This window comes from Spinacia oleracea, chromosome 3, assembly GCF_020520425.1.
Source record: "Spinacia oleracea cultivar Varoflay chromosome 3, BTI_SOV_V1, whole genome shotgun sequence".
NCBI classification, from domain to species: Eukaryota; Viridiplantae; Streptophyta; class Magnoliopsida; order Caryophyllales; family Amaranthaceae; genus Spinacia; species Spinacia oleracea.
Window position 1 is genome coordinate 24,580,709 of NC_079489.1, and position 20,050 is coordinate 24,600,758.

The 20,050-nt window shown below is 35.6% G+C and overlaps 2 protein-coding genes and 1 long non-coding RNA gene across 20 annotated transcripts; 2 read left to right on the forward strand and 1 right to left on the reverse strand.

Annotated features, from left to right (window-relative positions):
- Nucleotides 1-113: 113 nt before the first annotated feature.
- Nucleotides 114-2,104, reverse strand: LOC110800269 (uncharacterized). 3 transcript variants are annotated; one of them, XM_056839967.1, is made up of 3 exons: nucleotides 1,390-2,104; nucleotides 1,171-1,310; nucleotides 114-1,086 (listed from the first exon to the last, which is right to left on the reverse strand). In XM_056839967.1, the coding sequence occupies exons 2-3, from the start codon at nucleotides 1,294-1,296 to the stop codon at nucleotides 631-633; spliced, it is 582 nt and encodes a 193-aa protein (XP_056695945.1). In that variant the 5' UTR covers nucleotides 1,297-1,310; nucleotides 1,390-2,104; the 3' UTR covers nucleotides 114-630. The 3 variants fall into 3 exon arrangements, with proteins under 3 accessions (XP_056695945.1, XP_056695946.1, XP_021861269.2); XM_056839968.1 differs by having other exon boundaries at nucleotides 1,171-1,298; nucleotides 1,390-2,102; XM_022005577.2 differs by having other exon boundaries at nucleotides 1,171-2,102.
- A 245-nt stretch (nucleotides 2,105-2,349) lies between these two features.
- LOC110800422 (probable aspartic proteinase GIP2) lies at nucleotides 2,350-4,137 on the forward strand. Its single transcript, XM_022005731.2, has one exon. The coding sequence runs from the start codon at nucleotides 2,732-2,734 to the stop codon at nucleotides 3,890-3,892; it is 1,161 nt and encodes a 386-aa protein (XP_021861423.1). The 5' UTR covers nucleotides 2,350-2,731; the 3' UTR covers nucleotides 3,893-4,137.
- An 11,286-nt stretch (nucleotides 4,138-15,423) lies between these two features.
- Nucleotides 15,424-19,800, forward strand: LOC130470254 (uncharacterized). 16 transcript variants are annotated; one of them, XR_008930226.1, is made up of 6 exons: nucleotides 15,427-15,904; nucleotides 16,096-16,146; nucleotides 16,235-17,550; nucleotides 17,707-17,880; nucleotides 17,988-18,071; nucleotides 19,531-19,800. It is a non-coding gene; the product is annotated as an uncharacterized lncRNA (long non-coding RNA). The 16 variants fall into 16 exon arrangements; XR_008930218.1 differs by having other exon boundaries at nucleotides 15,428-15,911; nucleotides 16,348-17,550; XR_008930231.1 differs by having other exon boundaries at nucleotides 15,428-15,904; nucleotides 16,348-17,550.
- The last annotated feature ends 250 nt before the right edge of the window (nucleotides 19,801-20,050 follow it).

Consider the following 20,050-nt stretch of genomic DNA (forward strand, 5'->3'; position numbering starts at 1 on the left):
TAATGTTTCAATGTACAAGTTCAAATGATCGATTCAAGTGTTGTTGTTGCTCTAATTCCAAATGTGCAATTAAAAAGCATGTTCAAGAGGAATTTGACACAATTTTCAAAAGTAAGAAAGTGATGATGATTCTTATTCATTAAACTTCTTTTCGAACGAGTATAAATGACTCTAAAACCTTAATTCAAAGATAATTCGACTACAAGGTCGGAATCAAGTGAAACAAAGTCATTTCAAACCTTTTTCACTTCCATCAAACACATTCCTAAACACATTTCTAAAACACACTTCTAAAACAAAATCTTCAAACACTTTCTCCAACATTCAAATCAACCTCAAATTCCTCTAAACGGAATCATTTTTGGGTTTGGTTATGATGCTCTTGAGCTTTGGCGCCTTGATTACTTTCCCCTTACCCTTCCCGCAATCATCAACATTCATTTCCTCTTTGCCCAAGCGGCGGGAGGAAGCAATAGCAAGCTTACCGAAGTGAGTCGATGATGAACCTCCTTTTGGTCCCAAACGGTCACGAACCGGATGACCCTTACTCTAATCATTCCCTTCAATACTGATTGATGCAAGATGTCTAGCTTTAGAATCCCTGACTTTCATTGACTCATGAAGAGGAGCCTACCTTTGGCTTTGACCTTTCATCCACACAACATACCCGGCCGTAAGAGTGGCAGGCTCGGGCGGGAATCGAACATTGAGAAAGGGTTTGGCAACCCAATACCTTATCCACCTCCCAAGGCGATCAACATTCAACATAGTTGGCATCGGGTTCTCCATAGCACAATCTGGAATTTCTTGCCTCAAGCCAAATCGTCTCATCACTCGAACATGAGAGTAAAAGCTCAAGACGGTGAGGCTAGGCACCCTCAAAACAGAAGAGCCAAGTGCATATTTCATGGAAACAATTCCCCACCACGGAACCATCCATCTAATAGAAGACTCGTGGAGAATGCCCTCCCACTCATGCAAAGACAATCGACCATACATCAAATGCCGCATAGTGAAGCCTTTTCGATTATAGCTCTCCATGTTCTCCGGTGGTGCCACCAACACGAGCCTTTCCATAAGACAAACCTTGGAAGAATACAAATGCAATGTTCAATAAACCAATCCTAGATACAAAATACAAATTCAAAATTCAAAAGGAAAGACATCTACCAGAAGGAGCACCGGACTTCCTGAAAGCATGGTAGAAGGGTTGGCCTTAGCAACATCAAGACCCATCAAAGTCTCTCCAATTACAAGCGGCATTGGATCTTTCCCAAAAGCGGATAGCCCCACCATTTCTACAAGGGCAACTTGGCCCACCCCGCAACCAAAGTTCAAAAAAAGGAAACGGGCAATTAAACAGAAATGCAAAGCCCTCATACAACATACCTTAGAAGCACCACCGTTTGCTAAATGAGCTACAAGGAGAGCAAGGTCATCACCTCAACCATTTACAATTGCACTCTAAGCCGGGGGCTCCAAGCCCAAGAACCTCTCATAAGAAGAAAACAAATGCTCCTCCATACTCGACATACAAGGATTCGCCGAGGTTGGCCGGCCATCCAATAATCGCCCCAAATTTTTCGGGTAAGGGGCATATTTCAACAGTTTTGAACAGAAAAATTATCAGAACTTATTTTAGTTAAAAATTATATTCGGGTGACCCCTAGAGCATGTACATTGAGGCTCTTTGAGTGACTCTCCAAATAGCTCTTCAAGTAGTTGTCCTACAAGAAATATATTTTAGCCAACATTGGGGCTCGGAGGCTCTCGAGTAGCTCTTCACGGAGAGCTAGTTCAATGTAGCTCTTGGTCATGACACCTCCAAAAATCGATTCATGTGAAAAAATAGTGTGACTTTGATTGTAAAAGACAATTAATTATGGACATGTGGACCACCAAATAGTAAAAAAATATTGGAAAGCTCTTTTGAAAAATCAACCAATATTAAGTGTTTTTTTTTTGAAAGAGTTATTGATAGTTTGTTGTAGAGAGATAGTGGTAGGAAGAGAATGGAGAGTCACTCCAAGAAGCCTTTGGAAAACCAACAAATATACATTCTCTTATTTTCATAAATTTATCTAAACTTATTTTTCATGAATTTATCTAAACTTATTTTTCGTGAAATATCCCATTATTATGAATAGAAATATATTATTTTTAGTCTGTATTGGGTGTTGAGCACGGTCTTTCGTTCTAAAAATTCAATCCTTATCCAAAGAGTTTTGAAATGGATAAGTACTCTCTATTTTCCATATTTTTCCTTTTTGTTTTCCATTACATTAGAGTACAATTGATACTTTTAAGTAGTACTCTCATATCTCAAAACACGGTCATATCCGATAAGCAGACCACCAATTGTTTCTGCCCACACTCCCCCACCATATCCCTAATTCGTCGAATTTGGTCATAAAGTCAAATTATCATCACGTATAGTAATTGGTATATCTACACCTACTTTTGTCAACACTTAACACAACGTCGTGTATTCGCGTACTCCTACTTTAGTTTCCTACTCAGCAACACCCTAGCACTTATCCACTCATCTCACCGTCCACTAATCCCCCCTAACCTTTTCACATTCAACGGCTTAGATCTCTCCTTTTGTTCCCCCCACGTTCCTACCTTCTTAACCTTCTAATTCCGCGGCGCCTCTCCAACGCAATTCAACACAACACACCTCTCTTCTTCTTCTTCCTCACTCAACACTTTCTCTCTCCTCAACTCTCCAATGCCTTCCCTCATTTTCTCTCTCCTCCTCCTCTTTTTTCTCCAACTCCCATTTTCTCTCTCCTCAACACTTACCCTCCCTCTCACCAAACACCCTACAACAAACCAATACTTAACCCGAATCCACTACGGCTTTCGCCTTCAACCCGCTCAACTCTTGCTGGATCTTAACTCGCCTTTCTTATGGGTGGATTGCTCAACCTCCTCACCTAAACCCACCGCAGTCTACTGCCGCTCAATCCAGTGCACCTCCGCCGCCTCACCTAATCCATGTTTATCTTCTACTCCAAACTCAAATCAACCCTGCTCGCTTCCGCTGCGCAACCCCGTCACCGGAGCATCCACAGCGGGGGAGCTTGTCGAAGGTACTGTATCCTTCGATGACAAAATCTCAACTGTTGATTCTTTCCTAATGTCATGCGCGCCACCGAAGCTCCTGGCGGGATTACCCTCCGGTTCGAGAGGTGTATTCGGGCTCGGAAGAACCCGAATCGGACCCATGTCACAAATTTCCCACATATTCGAACATCCGAAAAAATTCGCCCTCTGTTTATCCGCAAAAAACGGGATGATTTCTTCGGGAAACAACGAAATCGAAGCTTTCAAATCAATGCAATATACACCCCTTTTAGACGGGGATTCATCCTACAATATCAATCTCAAATCAGTCAAAATCCAGCACAAGAAGCTACCACTGGATGAACTATCTCTATCCTCTATCAAAATCAGCACGATCGAGCCGTACTCGAAGATCGAAACAAGGGTGTATCAAGAATTTGTTCAAGCTTTCATAACGGAGGCTGAATCATTGAACTCTAAGTTGGTTAGGTTCCCGCCTCACGGTGGGTTTGAGATATGCTATGGTGTGGAAGGGTTTACTGTAAGTCCTATGATTGATCTGATTTTGCAGAGTGAGATGGTGAAATGGAGGATTTATGGGCATAATTCAATGGTGAAGATTAATGATGAAGTGATTTGTTTAGGATTTTTGGATGGTGGAATTGATTTAAAAGAGGGTTCAATTATACTGGGTGCTCATCAATTGGAAGATAACTTGTTGGAATTTGATTTGGGAAGTTCAATGCTTGGATTTAGTTCTTCATTGCTTAAATTGCAAACTAGTTGTTCACAATTGAGTTTGCAGGGTGTTCAATCTTCCTGATTAGTTTTTTTATTATAATTTTTTTTGCTGTTGTAAATTTTTTAGTTTTTTTTTTCTTTTGAATTTTTGGTGGGTTAGATTAAAGATATGTGATTATAGTAGAATAACAATTTTGATGTGGGATTAATGACACTAATATTGTACGAATATGCTTTTGGCATATTCTATGATTTTGTAAATGGGTACTCCGTATGTTTTAATAGAGAGTATCATGAAATGAAGAATTTGGCATAAATATTAAGAAATGAGTTCGAAAGAGAATAATAAGAGCACAATTTCAGTGCTATTGGGGAATAATCCCTCTCCTACATTGTTTAGCTTGCTGATTCGTTTGGATAATTTCAATTTTTATTGAAGTAGAAAATAGAGGAGGATTTAATTGATTAATTGGAAATTAAAGGTATCTTCTCCCTTGTTCAAAAGGTCAACTTTTCTAATTGAAAACTTGGAACTGTTTCTTAAAATGGTATTCCAAGCCAAAGGTAATGAAAATTATGTACTCTTATGTGGTGTTCTATTGAGTATTTTGACAAAACTAACAAGACTTGAATAAGATATAATCCCTATATAATTGGAGAGTAGGAGTAGCGAGTATTAGAAATTCCTTATAAATCGATCATTTTAAAGAAACCACAATGGTCGAGTATACATTGATGCCACAGAACTACTCACTCCGTATTTTATTTATTAAGAGTTACTCCGTATATGCTGATCGACACGCGTATGTAGGGATGTAAATGGGTGGGATTTGGATCGGGTGGAGCATCACCCGCATCCATCACCCGCTTTCATCTGCTCCACCCGGTCCATCCGTCACCCGCTTTACTCATCACCCGCATTTCGTCCATCCATCACCCGCGGGTGGATCGGGTGATATTCGGGTGAAAACTATTAACCACTACAAATTCACCACCTAAGAATATGCATAATAATTAAGCAAAAAAAAAATCTTACATACCTACATTTACTACCGAAACCTATAATTGTTTCTCATCATGCATAACTTGTAACCCAAAAAAATTAAACAAACACTAACTTTAATAAATAATGAATTTACTAACACATTTTTATGTTAAAAAAAAAATATATATATATATATAAAATAAATGGGTGATGGATCGGGTGATAAACGGGTGGTGGGTCGGTTGATGGATGAAAAAACATCACCCGCATCCATCACCCGCTTTTCATCCATTTATTTCGGGTTTTCATCCGTTTATTTAGAGCGGGTGACCGGGTTATTGGATCATCCACTGGATATTTTCATCCCTACGCGTATGGGAGGGAGTAATAAACAAATAGAAAAAAGATGTGGGAAAAATATTTTAATTAGCGGTAACTTTTGTGTTAGACCGCCTTACCGAAAAGACCACTTTGATTGCTTAACTAATTGGTTCTATTGGTTAACTAATTAGTTCTAGTACTAGATTAGATCCCATGCACGCACGGATATTTGAAAATTATTATTTGACCATCTTTTTAATAAAAATTTTAATTGAAATATTTATCCTTTAAATCTATTGCGTAATTAATAATTTCGAATGTACTCATTTTATCATATTTTAACTTACTACGTATTATATATTTTTTATATGTTTAATATGATTAATATGATGATCTGACTAAAATATTTGATATATTTAATATGCTAATTTGACCAAAATATCGAGTAATAATGTTTTCTTTTATTGATATGACAGTTTTAAATAATAGCATATCCTATAATCCTATATTTTTTTTCCATATATAAATATTTATACAAAAGGAGAAAAAATAAAAAAAAGACTAAAATAAATATGTCTGTTTAGGAAAGAGTTTTTGGCGGGAAAATTTTTCACCAGGAAGTGACACGTGTCATTCCTGGTGTCTCTTTTAGTATATAGTAATAGATTAACTAATTAGTTCCAGTGCTTAACTTATATGACACCAATGTGGTCTTTTACGTTAGACTGCTTTATATAAAAGTTTGTATTTAATTAGAGTAGAGTGAGAGTATATTATAGGGTCCCTAGCAAATTAGATATATTAAATAACTAAAGGTGTGGTAGAAAAATGACTAAAAATAAAAGTGTGACTCCTAATGAAATACGGCCGGAAATGATATATTAAAAGGCGTTTCTACAAACGTCTACATGCCATATGTCGCTCTTCTCTCAATTGATTCGAACCTACGACCTCCAGTTTCAAACACAAGAGCTTTATCCAATTGAGCTATTACTTTTTGCATGTTATCTTTGCAAAATTATTATTAATATAATATTAAATAATTATCTTGTGAAAAAAAATCAAACAATTTCACTAAAAAATATAATAATTAATTGTTATACACATAATCATTCGGGGAATCGCCCAAGCCCGAATACTAGTTCTTTTCTGCAAAAATCGTAATCAATCTTCCACCACCCCAATAATAATAATATAGACATTGATATAAATTGGCATAACTTCTAAATGCAGAAAATATTTACTTTGTGTAGAAATTAAAAATTACCATAATGTCCCTAATTAGTAAAATAAAAAATAATTAAATAAAAAGTGAAATAGTTTAGATTAGATTAATACGGAATATGCTGATGCTCTCAACGCATTGTTCGGGAGTGGTCTCACAAGTCACGACCATATTTTAGTGGGGCCGGCATCCCATAACTATACGGAGTACTCTATTATATAATCCCACCCCAAATTGTCAAAAAAAAAAAAAAAAAAATCCCACCCAACGTACCATATTTTAGATAATTAGTTTACTCTATTTTTTATTTTATTTTTTTCTTGAAGGATACTCTATAATATTACTTACCCCTGGCTTACATATTTGTGGTTTTTATTTTTCTATGTATTTTAAGTACGTTATGTCGTCAATATCGAGTACATTAATATTTTATGGGTATTGATAAATTGAATATTATCGAGTACGTTATGTCGTCAATATACTTGACTCGAATTCAGTAGGTGTTAGTAAGTGATATTATGTGTTATTATTTCCACATATTACAACTATGAATTAAATGATGAAAATAATGTTACTAATCGTTAATATTACTAGAATTCTTAAATACGGAGTACGTTGGGTGGTCCATCTGACCCAACTAAAATATCATCAACCGACTTATAAAAATTGCATCCCCGACGGAAATTCCTTGATGGCACAATTCTTTGCTCCTCTTGGTTGGTCCTCTTTTCCCCTTAATGTCATCAGAGTTATAGAGAATTGATGACATCATTACTTTGCTTCACCAAAGCTGTCAAAAGCAAAGCTAAATTTACGTATTTAAAAATCAATAGCTTTTCTTTTAATAACTTTTTAATAATTAATTAGGAATCTTTTGGTAATTTTATTTTCTGCATAAAGAAAATCTTTTCTGCATTTAGTCCATAAATAAATAACTATAACTTGACTTATTACGGAGTATTAGATTTAAACAAGTCAATTTATAAAATTAGGCAAGCAGCGTAAAGGATAAACTAATCTTTATCATATAAAAGCTGAAAGCGGCCTGAACAGCCCCACTACCACTCCCGCTAAGCAACAATTATTTTGTGACTTTATTTAGTTCAAATCAGAAAATTGGAAGTTAAAAAACGTGATTAAATCATACAGTTACCTTTTTTTTTGTGTGTGATTGAACTGGATTATGGCTTTTGAAGGAGTCTATGTGCTAAAATGCCCAAAAGCATATTCGTCGCGACAAAAATTAGATTGGCACATGGCAAAGTTGAGGAGCTGTGCAACCGTTGGTAGAGCTGTCAAAATGGTTATACGGGTCGATTTGGGTTAGATTAGCTTGGGTTTCATGTCGTGATCAGGCTGGGTCGGGTCATTTTGTCACCCAGAATCAAGTCGGCATAGTTTTCATTCGGGTTATGTCGGTATATTTTTTTCATTTCGGATACAGGTCGGGTACGAGTCGAGTTATGTTCGTTAAATTTGGGGGTCTTATCTAGTTGGGTTTAAGTCGATTTCGTAGCAAATACTTTCGGGTTGTTGGTTTACAACTCCATGCAGACTCCAGTTTGGGAAACACACTGGATAGTCATGCACCCAACAATGCAGTGATCATATTGGATGATTCTAGAAGCAAGCATGCTCAACAAACACTCCTACATTCACGGCAGTTTGTTAGAGAATCAGTTACTTGATTCATCTTGTAATGATCCGCTTATATAGCTTAGGTGTACAAGTAGATGATCCTGATTGGATCCTAGTGTTTAGCTTGCTTCCTATTGGTTAGAACACATCATCTAATCAGTTGTATATATAGCCAAGTCTGATGTAATAATATTATTCATTCAATACAATTCGAATTATTCTCTCTAAGTCTCTCTTTCTCTCTCAATGCTTTAACATTCTATCAACTGAGTTTCATGTTAATACATGAAAACTGACTTCGTATCAGAGCAGATCAATCGATCTTGCTGAAATTCCTTCAATTTTGTCTTGATTCTTTACTGCATGTTGTTCTTCAGATTGTTTTTAGCAAATTCTCGGTAATTAGTTTAAATTCTTAAATTTGTTTCAATTGAATTTCAATCAAAATGCTTGCTGATCAAGCAACAAATCCTTCTCTTAATCCAAATTCTGCATTTTTTTTTAGCAACAATGATGTTAATGCTTCAAAATTAGTAAGCATAGTTTTTGATGGAAAGTGTTTCAATAACTGGAAACGCTCCATGCTTATTGCATTATCAGCTAGGAATAAGCTTTGTTTTGTTGATGGATCATTAAATCAACCAGCAACAAACTCTCCAAACCATATAATCCTGACCAAATGCAATGATCTAGTTATTTCTTGGATGTTAGCTTCTCTTGAGCCTTCATTTGCAAGAAGTGTTATGTATTTGAAAACAACAAGAGAGATATGTCTTGATTTAGAAGATAGGTTCTGTCAATCATCTGGTCCTTAGCCGTTCTCTATTCAGTTGAAGCTGTATAATCTTAATCAAGATGATGATGAGGAGATATCATGTTTTTTTTATACTAAAATCAAGCTACTATGGGATCAGCTTGATGGCTTGGATCTCTAGCTTTTTTATTCTTGTACTGGTTGCAGTTGCACACTTACTCAGAAGCTACTCAAATCTCAGCAGAATCAAAGGCTGATTCAGTTCTTGATGAAACTTAATCCGAAATATGAACATCCTAAGAGCACAATTCTTATGATGAATCTTTTGCCAACTATTTCCAAAGCATATGGCCTGCTGCTTCAAGATGATCAACAAAGAGAGGTGCAGAACAACAGGGGTCATATGAACTCAGAGTCAATAGTGTTTACTGCTAGGAAATTTGTTGACAACAAGTACAAATCTCAATACAACTCTAGTCCTAGTAATCAAAATACATTTTATGGAGGAAAGTCAAGGAACAACACCAGAAACAACCTATTTTGTGAACATTGTAGGATGAAGAATCATATAGTTTACAAGTGTTGGAAGCTGCATGTTTATCCTAAAGATTTTAAAGGCAAAGGAAAAAGAGTTGCAGCTGCTGTACAAGTGGAAGAAACCTATGCTAATGATAACTCAACTCAAGAAGAAACATGCATGTCTTGTTCATGCTATATTCACCGAGGAGCAGTATAATCAATTGAAGAAGCACCTCAATACTCACCAGGTTTCTAGCCAAGTTGAGAATCATGGCTCTAGCTCTCTTGGACTAAAAACTAGCTCTCAAACTCAAGGTACTTTTTGTCTTCTATCTAATTTCAAGAAAAAGTGGATATTGGACAGTGGTGCAAGTGACCATATGTGTTCAGATTTGAACATGTTCAGTAGTCTTGAGCCTCTAACTGACAAACAACATTCAATTACTATACCTGATGGCACTTAACTTCAAGTTAAACACAAAGGTCTGGTTTATCTAGGAGACAACATCATCCTCAAAAATGTTTTGCATGTTCCAGGATTTCAATTTAACCTAATTTCTATTTCAAAACTTTGTTATATATGAATATTGGTCTCTGTCTCATTCAGTAATAATAAATGCACTATTCAGGACCTTTCCAAGAAAAGGCATTATGTGCTTGGTAAGTTGGACAAAGGTCTCTACAGCCTAAATGAGGACCTCTTGGGATCTCCCTGCAAATCTACTTTCAATAATTTTTTCTCGTCAAGTACATGTCTTACTGCTATTGAAGAAGCTATGTTGTGGCACCTTAGACTAGGTCATGTTTCTTTTGGTAAAATAAAGAACATCAAGGGTATTGATGTTAAAGGATGTTTAGCAGAGTGTTTCTGTCAGATTTGTCCTCTGGCTAATCAATCTACGTTTCCATTTTCAGTCAGTAGTATTAAAACTACAGAACCCGTTTTAGTTGTTACACATAGATGTGTGGGGGCCTTATTCTGTATATGATTCCTCAAAGTGTAATCAGTTTCTTACTATTGTGGATGACTACATCAGGATGACATGGACACATTTAATGAAAAGAAAAATTGATTATGTGAAAATTATGACTCACTTCTTGCCTTATGTTGAATATCAGTTTGGAACTACTGTCAAACACATTAGACAGATAATGCTCCTGATCTGACAGAAGGAGAAATGAAACAATTGTTTCTTAGAAAAGGCATCCTACAACAAAAGTGTTGCAGTCATACACCACAACAAAATGTTGTTGTGGAGAGAAAACAAAAACATCTCCTTGAAACTGCCAGGGCCTTGTCATTCCAATCCAAACTTCCAGACAGATTTTGGAGTGATTGCATCTTGACTGCAACATACTTGATCAATAGAATGCCTCTCAAAAGTATTCAGTTTGCTACACCCTATGAAAGATTGTTCAAAGAGCCCCCAAATCTTTCTCATTTAAGGGTCTTTGGCTGCCTTTGTTACATGACAACCTCCAAGGTTCATATATCAAAATTTGATGCTAGGGATGACCCTTGTGTTCTTATTGGTTATCCTCCACAACAAAAGGCCTACAAGGTTTTAAATATAGCTACCAAAAAGACTGTAGTTTCCAGAGATTTGACTTTCCATGAAAGACATTTTCCATTTCACTTTTCTTCATCCCCATCCGCAAATTACTCAACTAAGTTCTTTCTACTTATTGTTACTCGTTTTTCCTCAGAAGATTCTCTTCCTTATACACCAATTCTACTCCAATAAAAACAGAATCTACCTTACAGTCTTCTTCTTCTTCTTCTTCTTCTTCTTCTTCTTCTTCTTCTTCTTCTTCTTCTTCTTCTCTTGAATGCTTTCCTCCACCATCTCCTGAACATGTTCCTTCAACATGTTCCTTCTTCTGTCTCTCCTGACATTCCTGTTTTCACCAGAAAGTCCACTAGAACTATTAAACCTCCATCTCACTTGAAGGATTTTTTTGTCACAAACCAACCAAACATTGGTGTAATATGGTTGCTTTTTATAACTTGTCAGAGAAGCATAAACTTCTCATCGCTTCACACATGGAATGTGTTGAACCTACCTCTTACAAGGAGGCTATTTCTGATGTCAACTGGATATAGGCAATGGATAAAGAAATCTATGCTCTCCAGCATAATAAAACTTGAGATTTTGTTGTTTTATCCAAAGGGAAGAAAACTATAGGCTGCAAGTGGATTTAGAAAATTAAAAATAATGCTGATGGCTCAATTGAAAGATACAAAGCAAGGTTGGCTGCAAAGGGTTTGATTATCATGAAACTTTCTCTCCTGTGGTTAAAATGTCAACTATCAGGTGCCTCATATCTCTAGCAGCTAATAAAAATTGGAAATTGTTCAGATTAGACATCAATAATGCCTTTCTTCATGGCAACCTTGATGATGAGGTATACATGAAGGTTCCAGAAGGAGTTGCTGCACCTACATGCCATGTTTGCAAGCTTACCAAGTCATTGTATGGTCTCAAGTAGGCCTCTAGACAATGATTTTCCCAATTACTTAATGAACTCAAATCACATGGTTTCACCCAGTCAAAGAATGATTATTCTCTGTTTATCACCAAAGACTCTCAGGATCTCACTGTGGCAGTTGTCTATGTGGATGAATTTTTTTTATCACAGGGTCTAATGAAGCCAACATAAATTCCCTCAAAGCTCATCTTCATCATACTTTCAGCATAAATTATTTGTGGTTAATGAACTACTTCCTTGACATTGAGGTTAGTCATACTGATGAAGGCTATATTCTTACTCAAAAGAAATACACTAAAGAGCTCCTAGCTAGATGAGTGTGAACTTCATATCACCAAACCAATTATTATTCCTTTTTCTCTCAACTTAAAGCCCTCTTCTAATGGTGAGCTCTATTACAATCTAGAGTTGTACAAATTCTATGTGGGAAAACTAAACTTTCTCACTCACACTAGGCCTGATATTGCCTTTGCTGTTCAGTCCCTCAGTCAGTTCATGCAGTCTCCTAAGGTCCATCATATAGAATAATATAAGCTCTCACCCACACACTTAGATATATTTCTCATACTGCAGGACATGGTATTTTACTTAGAGCTACTGATAAGTTAACTCTCCAAGCTTTTTCTGATTCAGATTGGGCTGCTTCCCCTACCATCGGAAGATCAGTAACTGATTATGTCTTGTTATTAGGAAACACTCACTAGCTGGAAATCCAAGAAGCAATCCACCATTTCTAGAAGTTCCTCAGAATATGAATACAAGGCTATGTGTCAAGCAGCAAGTGAGGTTACTTGGATTGTTAGGTTATTAAAAAGAATTGGGTGTTACTGATTTAAAGCCTGTGGAGCTTCATTGTGATAATCAATATGCTATTCGTATTGCTAAAAATCCAAATTTTCATGAGCGTACTAAGCATATAAAGGTGGGTTGTCATTTTACTAGAGACAAGGTTCTTGAAGGCCTTCTCACACTTGGTTATTTTCCAACTCAACATCAGCTGGCTGACATCTTTACAAAAATTCTCCATAGTGCTCAACACAAGACTCTGTCATCCAAACTAGGCATGGTTAATGTTTATCCCATCCCTAGTTTGAGGGGAGTGGGGGCAGTGTTGGTTTACAACTCCCTGCAAACTCCAGCTCTGGCAACACACTACATGGTCATGCAACCAGCAATGCAGTGATCATATTGGATGATTTTAGAAGCAAGCATGCTCAACAAACACTCCTACATTCACGAAAGTTTGTTAGAGAATCAGTTACTTGATTCATCTTGTAATGAAATTAGCTTAGATAGCTTAGGTGTACAAGTAGATTAGATAGCTTAGGTGTACAAGTAGATGATCCTGATTGGATCCTAGTGTTTAGCTTGCTTCCTATTGGTTAGAACACATCATCTAATCAGTTCTACATATAACCAATGCTGTAATAATATTATTCATTCAATACAATTCAAATTATTCTATCTAAGTCTCTCTTTCTCTCTGAATGCTTTAACAATCTCTCAACCGAGTTTCATGTTAATACATGAAAACTGACACGCGTTCCGATCAAGTTTGGATCGGTTAATGACCGGGTTGATCAAAATTCAGGTCGGGTTCACTCCCAGACACATGTCAAGATCTGGCCCGATAACTATTGGGTCTGGTCAAGGTTTTAACCTACGATAATTTTTATGTTATATTTTAAAAATTAATGTTCAATTTATATCAAATTTGAGTTTTATTCAAATTAGGTCATCGTGTGTTCTTGTCAAATCAATACATAATAAATTTAATATGGATTTCTTGTCAATAACTGATTTGGTCATCTCAAAATATTCAAGAGTAAAATATTTAAACCACACCTTGGGTCCCTAACAAATTATGTGGGGGTAATAATCGGGTTAAGGTCATTGTCGGGTTGGGTATAGAATCAGGTTCGGGTCATTTTCCGGTTGGGTCAGTTTGGTTATCGGTCATCGATCTTTTAGTAGGGTGTCGGGTTCGTTTTTTCGGGTCGGGTTACAGGATACCTTTTTACCAAAATTTTGGGTCATGGTCGGTTACAAGTTCGCTCGGTTCAGGTCGGGTTTTCAGGTCGGGTCAATTTTGACAACTCTAAAAGTTGGATACTACCTTCGTTCTTAAAGTTCTTTACACTTACTATTTGCACGAACTCAAACTCAATATTTAACCACTAATATATCCAATTTCGTATGTGAAAAAAATTGATATTTTGGAAATGCATACCGAAACCAATCTAACAGGATCTTACATGATAATATTTTGATGTATATAATATTGGAAATTTACGTTTAAGTTTCCATACATTGGAAAATATTCTAAGGCGTAAAGAATTTTCAGGAACAAAGATAGTATTGTTTAACTAAAACTAACATTTCCTCCTCCGTCTCTAAAAGATTAATCCATAAAGAAAACTTAACTTTATTACTCCCTACGTCCCATATTAGTTTTGACATTTATTAGAGCACAAAGTTTTAGGAGATAATCATTGTTTGGTTATCAACTACTTCCTCCGTCCCTATTAGTTTTTCCCATTTTCCATTTTACGCGGTTATTAAGGAGCATGAAACATTATAAAATTAACTGTCATTGTTGTATTTTTATAGGGAATTGTTGCTTTTTTTTTTATTTCATTTTCACAAAAAAAAATGTCTAAAGATTGTGAGCCAATAGAATTTCAAAGAATAAAAGTGACAACTCATTAATCCATCCAAATTTAAACCATCCAATGCAATGAGATTACAAGGTTATTTATTGATAAACCAATAGAATTACATGGATAAAAATACAAAGAGGATATTAAAAAGGAAAGAAAAGAAATGGGAAGATCATTTTGGGACACCTTAAAAGAAAATGGGAAAAACATTTAGGGCCAGAGGGAGTATTATTTTATTGAAAAGTTAATGTGATACTCCTTCCGTATTTTATTAAGTAATGCACTTTGACCAACACATAGTTTAATGAAGGTGCGTTGGTTTTATTAATATTAAACAAAGAAAAGAGTGAGGTAAGTGTAGATTAAACAATTGAGGTAAAAGATAGTGAAAGACTGGAAGTATTAAATCTGACTAGTGAGAGTAAAAAATATGACCAGTGGGGTCCATAAGGAAAGACGAAAATTATAAAAAACGAGGGATACTTTCAATAAAGGAAAAGTGCACCACTTAATGAAATACGCCCGATAATGGGAAATACACAACTTAATCTAGCGAGGGAGTAGAAGATAATGGAATATTTTTTAATTGAAAGTGAGAAAGTGCGGGACCCTAAATTTTTGGTAGTGGAAAGAGAGAGTTATTAAAATAATTGTGAGATTTTTCCCAAATATAATTATAAAAACTAATATGGCTGGAGATAATGGAAAATGTAAAACATATATCAATAACTAATCTGAGGCTGAGAGAACAATATGTCAATATCACTAGTAGAAAAAAGTACATTTGCAGCACAACATTTACAGTGCACCTGATACGTGAATTTTGCAAGAAGTCTTTAGTCAACGCGGGTCAAGAATGTAGTGAGCAATTCACGACGTATTTCAGCTATGAAACTTGCTAAAACTTGGAAAAAAAACAAATACTTAATCGCAACGTGCAGTGTTAGTGGGCATTGTAATTATGTCTTTTATTGCAACTTGCCCTATGATTAAGCACACTAAGAAAAAGTGGTTATGAACATTTCTCTCGAATCCTCTGCCTGTTCCTACCAGTCTCTTAAACCCTACCTACTTTCTACTATCTCTAAATCTTTATATACATTCCCTCAAAAAGAAATTCTCTATGTCACTACTACAAATCCCGCTAATTCTCGACGATATCTGCTCGACGCCGAAGGTACAGCGTTGGTGAAAATTTGGGTCCGCGTATTTTCTCGACGCGGTTTGTCGTCTTCTCTAAAAGTGGACACAGAAAGGCGTCGAGTACTTGGCACATGCTAGGCACGTGGTAGACTAATAGTACTCCGCTTCAAAAATTTTGGGGGAAAAACACCCACTCCCACCCCGTGTTAACTGAACCCTAGCCTCCCACTAATCAACTTCTCTCTCATCAATTCGTATTCTCGAAAAATCACAGATCCATCAACTGATTTCAACCACAGATCGAGGGCTCTTTGGTTCCTATTCGCGTTTTCCCTACGTTTGAAGCTTATCTTGCTGATGTAACTTGTAATTTTGTGTATTCCGCTGTTAATTTGCGATATCAAATTATGTTTTATATCTTCGTTTTTAATCCTTCCTCTTCGTAGATCTATTGTTCAATTCTAGGGATTTTAATTCATTATTTGGCAAGATTGGTTTCGTTTTTTATTTGGGTAATTTATTGGTTTTTTTATAACTATTTTGTTACTAGATTGAAGATTTGGAAGGTAGCTTGGGAAATCGTTAATCGTGTTTGGTTGAGGTAATGAAATTTATTATTAAATATTCGAGTTTAATTTAGATTTGTGTATTTATAGTTTATCTGGTCAATGGTTCCTGATGATATCAAGGAGAAGGCCAACAAACAAGAGAAGGCTTCAGTCATTGATGTCACTCAGTTCGGTTTTTTTTTAAGGTTCTTGGTAAGGATGTTCTGCCTAATTCTCATCTTGTTGTTATTTAGGGTAAGTTTATTTCTAAAATTGCTGAAGAGAAGATCAAGGCCGGAGAACGGTGGGGTTGTGCTTCTCGATCACTGCCTAAGTGTTCTTTATTTTTAGATATTACAATTTTGGTTATATATTTGTGTTAGGAGGAACATTTATATTCTTTTTGATCTATATCTGGGATTTGCTTTTGTTGTTCTTAATTCATTCCATTAAATGATGTGAACTAGTTTTCAACAAATTTGGTTTTTATATTTATGTTAAATCAGATATTTGGGATGTTCAAATTGTCTTCTTTTAATTTGATTGGATGATGCTTTATGGTCTGTTAAGTTTGAATTGAATCTTCTTTGGGTGTCCAAAAACAGTAACATATGGGCATTATTTACAGCAATTTGTTGTCTTGAGACTCAAGTGAGATTGAAGTGAAGCTTTAGTGGAAGGCAATTTTTCTGTCTCCTTGTATTTTGTCAATGAATATGGGTTCATTTATTGGTTTAATGAAATGAATTTCATAGTTTGACCATATTTGGCTTAAATTTTATGGCCATTAGCACCACATGATTCCCAATAGCGAAATTACGGTCATATTCTACAGTAATTGAGTTCATTAAGCTGCCTGGGCTTAACAATTGTTTGATATTCTCTGTACGATGTTACTGAATTTGCAGATATGAGAAGAATATCTTTCGTTTCAGTTTTTCAGTATGTGTACCGATTTATTCAATTATTATTACTAGCTTCTTTCAGATTTATTTTTTTCCATCTTTAGGGTTTTATCTGAGGATTTCATGTGTTCACTACAACAAAACACGCTAATTCTCGACGACATGAGCTCGACGCGGTACGTACAGCGTTGGGGAAATTTTTGGTCTGTCCTCAAGCCTTTTAACTGATTTGAATAATCATCTATATGCTCCAGATATCATAACATGGTTTGATTCTTAAACTCCCCAGACAAAAAGCAACCTCATTCTCGCATTTCCTTATTTCATCTGATATTGTTCTCTTCAATCATAGTTGTAGGTTCAATCTGCAAGTAGCCTCGCAGTTTGTTTCGAGTCATGTTCTATTCAGTTCCAATTTATGACCTGTCACTTGTCAATGGCCAGAGGGATTGCCTCTGTTCCAGGCCTGCCAGCTATGGAGATGACCAAGCGGCTCAACATCATGAACTTGCTCTTCCCACAAGGGATTGAATGAATACACTGGAGATCAAGGTAATTAGTTTTGATTCCATTTATTTTACATTTTCACAAAAATCTATTTAAAAATTGTTTCCTTCTGATAAATATCAAGGCATGATATTTTCTAATGTAGTGCTAATCACTCTCGTATATATTTTTTGTTCTAATTTTATCTTGAAATAAAACCAGGAAAATTCGACAGCCAATGTACCAAGGCCCAACCCTCAAGGTCTTATCACGTGTACCATCGGGACAACAAATTCTGATCCAATGATAACCCTCAAGATTCTGATGAGGCATTGAGAGAGCATTGACTAATGCGATTAATTTGATGATACTAGATTTTGGATGTAATTGAGTTTGGTAAGTTGTTGAGTTGATTTCCTTTGTAATAAAAATAAAAAGATTGATTAACATCTGAATGCAAAAAAAAAAATCTTTATTAATTCATAATTCCCTGCTTTTTTTAGGAAATTTTTACAGCATCACTCTAGCTTGCGTGTTTTGTAAATTATGTTCAGAAGCTGCAAGATAGGATTGTGTGTGCTTCAAGAGTAAGTTTATGCGAATACCTTTTAACACTATTTTGAACAACTCTCAATTGATGGATTTTGTTATCATTATGTTGAATCCCTTATCCAACCATCTTTCAACTAAACCCCTCTCCTCAATTTATGCGAATCCCTTTTAATACTATTTTGAACAACTCTCAATGTATGCTTTCATGTTTATATTCAACTCTAGTTTGTAACTGAAGTAGTATGCTAATGTTATGTTGTCTTTATTACTAAGGTGCTCAGATTATCAGGACCTGCTCTGTTCTGGTCAGTTGTGTTCATTATGTTCTGAAATTATAGTTTATATAGTGTGTGCGTCTTTCTCAGGTACTTGGTTGAGCTAGTTTAATGACCAAGTGATCCTTGAACAACATCTCCTAGTTCTGTAGGTCTATTCCTCATTTTCTACTTATTTGAATGATTTTTCTTAATCTATTTGTTAAAGTCGGTTTGAATATGAGTGCATAAACTATCAGAGTGGTGGAAAAGAAGCTCGAGACTCCTAAAATCAATCTCACATATCCGGTTCTAACAGCTTTGCGAACCAGCAAGCTTATTATGTATGAATCATGAATTTAGCCCTATAAATTACACTACAAAATGTACTATAAAATTGGGTGAAAGAGTATAAATGGACTCACAATGCTTTCTTTTACTCATAGATTTTGTGTTTGTTAAATTATGCATCTTCTCAAATTTTCTATAGTGCTTTTTACATTGCTACTCATGTATAGGAAGACAAGCATAGAGAAAAAATGAATTTATTATCCCATTGGATAAAATCTCATACGGGTAAGGACGAAACCTTTCTGTTGTGGTATGAGTCCAAAATTAGTCGACTTATTAAGCTATTTTTTAGTGAAAAAGCTAGGTGTCATTGATACCACTCTTAGCTTGAGGGGGGTGTAGATCCAGTCCATGACTCTGTCAATAAAAGCAGGACCTCGTAATAAGTTTAATCTGTAAGCTAGCCTGAAAATGAAGTCTTCTGATAACTTTTCGGTGTTCTCTTTATTGTATAAGCAAATAGTACTATAGAATGGTTCTGCAAATTCATGAAGTTCTAAAGTTAAAACGATGGGATAATAATATGCTATGCAATACAAGATATATGCTAAATTATAACTTTTTATTTCATTGAAAAAACAAAGTGGTATTCTACCGCAATGGTTACCAAACTCCACAAAACCTGAACGACCCCTTTTATTTATCATATACATGTCTGGTTGTTGATTCTTGTTTTTGTTATGGATGCATAATATTGGAGTTGTTATTGTAGCTTAAAACTAAGTGCTGGCACCAAATATGAGTTCTGCTCTTCCAATTTTATTCCTTGTCAAAATTTACAGGTTCTGCTCTACCTGATATGGTTGTGCTATTTTCGAAATAGTCTAAGCATTAGAATAAAATAGATGATATCATGCTAATACTTATTAATTGCTACTATTCCTTATAGGTTGTTACTGTAATCTAAGGAAATTGACAGGAGAGAAACGGATGACTGCCATAAAGCTAAGGTTGCTAGAAAGGACATCGAGTTGGGATCCTATATTTATTCGACGCCCTGTTGCTGCTCCATCATTGATCATATATTTTTTTAGATAATGTTTTTGATAAGTAATAGGTTTTATATGTGAGGGATTTTTTTATGTATGTGTACCTTTGTAATTGATATTTGTATATTCTTATTTTTGGAAATAAAACATGTTCCTGTTAAAGTCGTTGATATGCAATCTGTTGCTGCTAGATTGTTATAACAGAGTTTATTTATTTTATATTAAATCGTCTATTATTGACTTTTTTTTGGTATAGTACTGTTAGTTCAAACATATAACCGGTTGAAAGAAGTTATCGACAACCAAACGCGTCGCAAAAATAAAGCTTTTGTCTATTTTGAGCTTGGCGGGTAAGTGGGAAATTATAGACGCTGTATAAAATTTCTAGTCGCAGAAGAGCGTCGAGATTCACGACGCTGG